We start from the raw sequence: 7,726 nt of genomic DNA, 5'->3' as shown, positions 1-7,726 counted from the left end.
GACAAAATTCTTACCAAAGACAGGGCTAAATCTGAAGGCCGTGTTTACTGTGTAATCTCTTTTCCCCAAAATTAGCTCCAGCAAAGGCTGGTCCTGGTTCCACTACTAGCAAGTCATTGCTTTGTGTCTGGAAGTCTTTGCTTCAAAAGAACCTTATTAAAACTCACATAAAAACAGAAAGCATAAAATCTGTAGACCTCTCAGAGCCATTCCCAACTTTAATAATCAGTAGGAAATAAGTTATTCAGTTAATTTCTGTTCTGTCTAAAAGAAAGTGGTTTTTTATTTGGTTGTCTGTTTTAATTGCCAGACATTAATCACCTGATCAGTCAAAAGGGAAAAGATGTTCACCCTGGGAAACAGTGCCCCTGTGTCTTCTTCAGCTCTCCAGATTTTCCTAGAAAGACAATGAATATCCTACAGTCAAAGGGATGGTTGTCAGGAACTCCCTAAGGAGACCAGGAATGACCCGCAGACCTCTCCAGGGAATGCAGCTCTTGCTGAGTCTTCCACCGATATTGGAAGCGAAAGGGAGTGCTCTGTGAGAACAAAATTTCTAATGACAACTGTGACGTGGGCTGAGACTGCCTCAACAGTTGTTACTAAAGATGACACTCATCGTTTGTTGGATAATAGTAAGGAGGTTCTGAAATGTCTCAATGCACACCCAAAGATGTTAGGGAAAGAAGACCCAGGAATTAGTCCGGGAACAGAGTGAAGCCAGACTCCACCACAACACACTTTACAGATGTGGAGGAAGTGGCAATTAGCTTTACAGAGTCAGCAGTCAAAATTTCAGGCAGCATGTCCCAGGAGTCCAACATCCACGGGCTAGCTTTTGAGTCCTCCCCTCTTCCACGGCATTTTCAGCAAAGTAGGGAGGCCTGTTTTTCTGCTTAGTTTCCAACTTACAGAAAGACTCATGACTTGGAGTCCCAAGTATTAGTGCCAGGTATTACTAGCAAATGCCTAGCAAAGCCAGGGGCCCCAACATACTTACCCAACCTCCCTGGCCCTGGATGAACTCCCGGATGGCACCGTTGATCATATCTGTCATGGGGATTACCATCTGTCTCGCCCTTTCAGGATCTATGCGGGTCACACATTCAAGCAGTTTCACCGACACTGCCAGGAAGGCTCTCTCATAAGCTAAGCTGGAGTCCTGAGCACACCAGGTCATGCTGAGAGATTTCACTGTGTCCTGAAGTACAGCCCCTGCCTGGAGGGAGAAACAGGATATGTCAGTGGAGTCACACTGAAAAAGTGCAGGAGGCTGCGGGTACAGGAACCCAGCAAGCACGCGTTCCCCAAAGAGGGGCAAAAATGCTGCTGGTCGTATCTGAGGTACTCTTAGCGGGTGGATGGACAGGCTTTTTTCAGTTTAATGCTTTGTTATTTATTGTAATTAGTGTTAGAAAAACTGAAAGTAACCCATCACACCCATGATTTCAGATATTATTGCCTAGAATGAACCAAATGATTAAAAGAAAAACAAAATGATTTGAAAGAAAAATATTAAGCACGTGATGATAGTACAGCTGGTCAAATTGTGAAGGAATTGCCTGAATGACTAAAGTCTGGAAAACTCTAAAGTAAAAAAATAGATTAGCTTTTCCTCTTCCTTAGTCCTTCCCCCCACAATGTGGTCCGAAGCCAACAGGTAGGGCCAAGCAAGATCCACTATAATGTAGTGTGGGGGGCCGTGGTGGTCCGCGCAGGGTGTCAGGGCCCAGACAAGCTGGGAAGGGCACCCGCTTCGGAGCACCTGGATCTCGGTGATGCAAACACGGCGCTCAATGAAAGGAAACCAGAGACCCCTGGAGAACATCTGACTTCCGCCAGGGCTTGGAAAATGCAAGATCTTTCAACAGAAATTCAGGAAGTACTCAGAGAATGACAGGGACGACACAGGCCAGATTGAAAGGACTCCCACTGGCCGAAGCTGGGACATTTTGAGCATTCAAATAAATAATGACAGTAACAGATTATAACCCATCAAATAAAGTAGGAATTTATGAATCTATGTTGATATAAAAAATAAATAAATAGAATGAAATTTTGATAAGATATGGGATATTTTTACATGGTTTCAAAGTACTTCCCTATAAAACACTTACTAACTACAGAGGGGAGGAGTTACTACTTTACAGAGCAGAAGCCTTGCTTGCAGATACCATCTTAGGTGATTAAAGTTACCAGCAGTGGTGGGAAAACTTGAAATCTGTGCCACTCGATAGGATGCAATGAGAAGAACACAGCAACACTTCTGTGATATTCCCACCAAAGGTACATATCTTAAATCTATTCAAGAGGGAACATCAAACCCAAGGGACAGTCTACAAAATAACTGGCCATGATCTTCAAGTTTCAACGTCATGAAAATCATTGAAAGACTGAGGAACTATTCCAGACTGAAGAAGGCTAAAAGGACATAACAACGAAATGCAATATCTTATTCTAGTCTACATCTTTTTGCTATGAATGACAGCAGTGAGACAAATGGCAAAACTTGAATGAGATCTTAGGATGAGATGAAAGTGTATCAATGCTGATATCGAGGTTTTGATGGTTAGACTGTGGTTATATAAGAGAATGTCCTTGTTTGAATGAAACATAAAAAAGGATTAGGTGTTGATGGAACATGTTGGCTACTTATTCTCAAATGATTCAAGAGAGAAATTCTTTGTAAAATACAAGCAACTTTTCTGTGAGTTTTAGACTGTTTTAAAAATATATTTTAGTTAAAAAAAAAAAGTAGACTTAGCTATCAGCTATGTAGGAAAGCTTCAGTGCAAGCAATTAGGAGTCTAGTTCTGCCTGAATGTCAAGTAGACACACTACCCAAGCTATATCCAGTAGGAAGAATAAAGCATAATGGGTCTGGAATCAGTCTGGGTTCAAATCCTAACTTCAACACTTACCGAGTACCCTACTTACTTCCCTAGTTCTTAGTTTCCTTCTCTGTTTACATGGATATCAAGTCAGAGAATACTAATTGAGGGCCTATTACATATCGGGCACTAGTCTAGATTGTGTGAATAAAGTAGTGAACAAAATGGGTTAAATGCTTCCTCACACAGTGTTATATGTAGATGGGGAGAGGTTGTGCTATTGATAATAGCTTCTCTAACACCTCATAAGGCGGTGTAAGGATTAAATGAGATAGTAAGTGTAAAGCATTGAGAACACTGCCTGGCACACGGTGAGTGATGAATTAATATTAGCTGTCATTATTGATATTAATCAGCAACATCTTCTAGAACACTGTCTATGGTCTTTATTTCCAAAACACAGTCCAAGTGTCAGTGCCAGTGATTGGCGTTCTGATGAACTAACAGCCAGGTAGGCCCTAGCCTACGACTGTATAGTCATCCCTCATTGCATCAAACTTGTCAACTGCCTACCCTTTTTTATATATAATTTCCTTCCTGGCCCCTAGAGGAAAAAAAGATGCCCACATCCAGAAAAATAGGTATTAAAACAGGTGCATAAAAAAAATAAAGTGCCTTATCAAGAATAAAGTGCTAAAGGTATGCTCTATGGCACTAAGCACAGCTCTTGACAAAAAACAAATAGAAACAATGTGAAGATTGATCAGCCTATGCCAAAAGCTTCCCATCACAGTAGCACTCGGTTCTGATGAACTCCTTAAGAACTGGCAATCGGAGAATTCCTGGTGTATCTCCTAGGATAAATATGAGACACAAATCTTTCACAGAACATTTCTAGCCACACTCACGTAGGAGCAGTAAGAAAAGGATATCTGAAATAGAAAAAAAGCAGCAAACAACAGAAAGAAGTAGTAGAAACTTGACCTTCCCCCAAATGGATTTTGCAATGATGTTTTTGACAGGAGCTTCCAGTTCTTCATTGACCTCGTCCGCCAACATCCGAAGACGACCAGCAATGATGGCCACGTCAAAAGAGGAATCCTCTCCTAAGACAGAGGGAACACGGACACGTTGGTCACAGTCCTTGAAGAGAAGGCAAGTCCCAGGAATCTGAGCACTGGAGAAAGTTCTCTTGACTTTCAAACAATTTTAGCATTGTTCTCTCCCAAGAACAGCTTCAATGTTCTGTCAACACTGACAGTCAGAAAATCTCCCTTCACTGAGAACCTCTTTCCCTTCCAGGAAGATTTTGGGTACTGCCAAAAGCTTAAAGTTTGCCCTTTGAAACTTAAGTGGAAGTAAGAAAGCATACCCAGATTCTCCTGTTGACTTGCAGTCATTGCCTCAGACCAGGAGACTTACCTGAATCTGGTTCATCTACACTATGCAGTTCCCGGTTAGCGACCATCACTGAGGTGCCTAAGAAGTCTGTGAGTAGGAATTCCACGATGCATTCTGTTTGCTCCTCAAAGGTTCGGGGGTTCTTCATTTTAGATGTTTGAGTTTTCCTTTTCTACAAAACAGGCCGCTTTCAACTCAGCAGGAAGTCGGAAAGAAACACTGGTAAATCAGCGGATGTGTCTACTTCTCAAAAAGTTCCCTAATGGGACACATATCAATGAGACAAATGGTCCTAGAGCCTTTCCCACCACCTTTCTTCAAAAACAGCCCCTCAGACAGCTGCGACTTCTCTGAAGAACTTACCACACAGAACTGTGAGGTGTGTTTTGAAGACTTTCAGTTCCTCGTCTCAGAACCACACCATAGCAAGTATCTAAGATTAATGAACAACTTTTATAGTTAGATTGCCCATGTAGAACTGCAATAGAGTTGAGAAAGAGCCTCTTGGGTATTTTTATTAAGAAATAACTTCCTGTTAGGTTTGGGTATGGTATAACCTAAAGAAAGATCTTGAAGCCATAAGAGACAAGCATTCAACTCCTGATTATGGCATGTATTTACTAGAATCATACATTGGTTATTTACTGAGTATCTATGTGTAAGGAACTATACTTGGCTCTACAAATAACGCAGAACAATGATATAGAGTTCCTGTCCTCATGGAGCTTGCACTTTAGCATGAATAATAGATATTAAAGAACTAATCACATAATTTCTTCTGCTTATTGAGACAGTGTGTGATTAGTGCCTAAGAGGAAAACAAACCTAGGGGGTTAGGAAGGCTTCCCTGAAGTAGTAACAACTGTGATGAGATCTGAAGAACAAGTAGGGGTCCGTTAGGCAAAGAGGAGGAATGAGACCATTCTGGGTGGCAGGAACAGGATATATAAAACCTGAGAAGGTGAAAAACAGCATTGGGTATTGGAGGAAATGTAAATGAAGATAATACAAAGTATTTCACAGGGAAATCATGAGGACAAAGTAAGATAACGTTGTGTGGAGTGACTCGGCAGTGTCTGACGTGCAGTAAATGTTAAACGTCTTCCTTTCAGCCCAAGGCCTAATGACCAGAATGAAAGGGATCTGGAGTTTACTGTCCAGCAGGATTAATGAGGACTTTCCTAAAAGGGTTGGACTCCATCACTGCTTTACAGGATATCACCCATGTGGCCGCCTTCTTATGTAGCTATACCTAGATTTAGAGTTTGGGTCTCAGAAGCATCCCACAAACCCATCAGTCCTTCCAGGGTACTAATGGGAGATTCAAGCATAAACAGTAAGTCAGTTGCTCAGAATGAAATTTCTATCTTGCTTGTTTTCTATTCCATTCTATAAAAACAAATGATCGTAAATTCCTTGGGACTAAGAAAAGGAATTATGTAGCTAAAGGGCCACTTGCATTTGTCATTATCTATCACTAGGGCTGAAATGTCGGTTACTACTAACTAGGCCTCAGACTGCTAAGGTCAGAAGGTCCCTCAGAGATCGTTCTAGGCCGGCCTCCTTTCACACTAGAGCTAGCCATTGACAACTTAAGGATTACAACAAATACATTTATGACGTATTCCCCAAAACAAAAAATGCACTTGAGAGATCATCCCACCGGTATAAAATAGTTTGCCCAAGGTAAGTGGCATCAGTAAGTGATAGAATAGAAATTTAAAACCAAGCCTGTCTTACCTCAAAAACCTTTCCCCACAATAATAAACCACCTTCCTCATTTCACTACTGACATGGTTAGGGGCAAACGCCATCTGTGGAATATAATCTTGACTCCTTTGCATTATCCTATATAATCAATGTTGTTAAGGCTGCAGAAACAGAATATACGCTCTCATGGGCATGCGGGGTATTTCTCTTTGGTTTTTCAGTGTAGCACCCTCCCAAACCATCCCTTACCCCTCAGCCACATGCCCCTCGCTCTTGCAGTTCTAATCGTACTCCTGATTATTGCTGAAAAATGAAGCCAGAATTTTTTCACTATCACTTGCTTCTTCTGCCGCTCTGGACACAGCAATTTACGCCCCTCTCCCAAAAGCCTCATCTCATTATACCATTGGCTCGAAGTCCAGGGTCTCGTTATCTTCACCAGGTCTACATGTGGATGAGGATCCTCGGGGACAGCTCCTCTCAGTGTGGACACCTATAACTAAGGAAATAAGTTACTCATTTCCCTCCCCAAACACAATATATGAGAAAGAAATAGAAAAAGTGTAGCAGAACTCCCATTCAGAAATGAGGAGGGGGCAGGTACCGTAGATATATAACAATCACTGGCCCATAACATAAAATTATGGTTGGGAACTATGCAAACGATTGCCTCTGCAATGTCCCAAAGCACCAATGTCATTGGTGAGCACTCGCTGCGTGTATTACATTCTATTTACCAACTAAGATAGACATTAGGCCATTTTTCTAAAAGGCACAGAATCAACTACCCTCATGGATTCTAAAGAGAAGCATCTAACATATTACGCCATCAAACCATATGTCTGCAGAGGCTAGAGAAAGCGCCTAAGGGGAAGGAATATTACATAGCTTCATGGCATAAACTTTAGTCATTTTGCTTATAAATTAGTAAAACCAGGCTATGGTTAAATCAGTTCTTCACTGTGATCACGTTAAAATTAAACTTTCAAAAGCAACAGTTTCATACTCTGCTCTGCCCCTTACATGACAGAAAAGCAATCAAGTAGAATTTAATCTTCTAAAAGCTCCAATAGCTGGGATTATTTTAGTAATATTTACTCAATTGCTGAGCCATACCTAATTTTCTTTAGGTCAAGATTTCAATTAGTCTTTATTTTTTTTTAAAAAATCAATGAGTTGACTCAGTTTCTACCACCTACATCCTGATCCCTTAACACTTTAGGTTGGCAGCACCTGACACTTCGATTTCATTTTAGTTAGTACCTAACTAAACATTCATAGTTTAACTGAACAAGTCAAAATATGGAAAAGCAATTCCAAAACTGTTCTGGTCCCGCTACCTCCAGTCCCTGGGGATCCACGGTCTAGCTCATGCGTTCTCTACTGGGGGGGATTTTACCCCACAGCGCACCTTTGGCAATGTCTGGAGACATTTTTAGTTGTCACAACTGGGGGGTCTATTGGCATCTAGTGGGTACAGGACACAGATGCTGCCAATAATCACCCTACAATGCACAGGAAACCCCATGACAAAGAATTATTTGTCAATAGTGCCACTTTTGAGAAACCCTAGACAGACTTCCATTATTTTCTGGATAGTTGATACGATATAAAACATACTTCAAACACCATTCACAAAATACCATCAGAATCTAATTAGTCATTCGTTCAATAAATATCTATTGAGTAATCACTAAGTGGCAGACATTGTGAAGATAGAAGGAAAGAAAATCACCATCCTTAGAAATCGTCCACTGGGGACAATCAACTTACAAATTCTTAAC

At 41.1% G+C, this 7,726-nt stretch overlaps 1 protein-coding gene across 5 annotated transcripts; it reads right to left on the bottom strand.

The window, feature by feature from the left end:
- Positions 1 to 200: 200 nt before the first annotated feature.
- On the bottom strand, positions 201 to 6,441 carry BCL2L15 (BCL2 like 15). Of its 5 annotated transcripts, none has more exons than XM_011366916.2 (6): positions 6,347 to 6,441; positions 4,596 to 4,665; positions 4,254 to 4,404; positions 3,816 to 3,937; positions 1,001 to 1,219; positions 201 to 397 (listed from the first exon to the last, which is right to left on the bottom strand). In XM_011366916.2, the coding sequence occupies exons 3-6, from the start codon at positions 4,378 to 4,380 to the stop codon at positions 380 to 382; spliced, it is 486 nt and encodes a 161-aa protein (XP_011365218.1). In that variant the 5' UTR covers positions 4,381 to 4,404; positions 4,596 to 4,665; positions 6,347 to 6,441; the 3' UTR covers positions 201 to 379. The 5 variants fall into 5 exon arrangements, with proteins under 5 accessions (XP_011365218.1, XP_011365179.1, XP_011365210.1 ...); XM_011366877.2 differs by lacking the exon at positions 6,347 to 6,441 and adding an exon at positions 5,058 to 6,155; XM_011366908.2 differs by lacking the exon at positions 6,347 to 6,441 and adding an exon at positions 5,973 to 6,155.
- Positions 6,442 to 7,726: the final 1,285 nt, after the last annotated feature.

The sequence above is a fragment of the Pteropus vampyrus genome, unplaced genomic scaffold (genome assembly GCF_000151845.1).
Source record: "Pteropus vampyrus isolate Shadow unplaced genomic scaffold, Pvam_2.0 Scaffold6, whole genome shotgun sequence".
In the NCBI taxonomy this organism is placed as follows: domain Eukaryota; kingdom Metazoa; phylum Chordata; class Mammalia; order Chiroptera; family Pteropodidae; genus Pteropus; species Pteropus vampyrus.
This window is presented reverse-complemented; position numbering and strand designations above follow the sequence as displayed.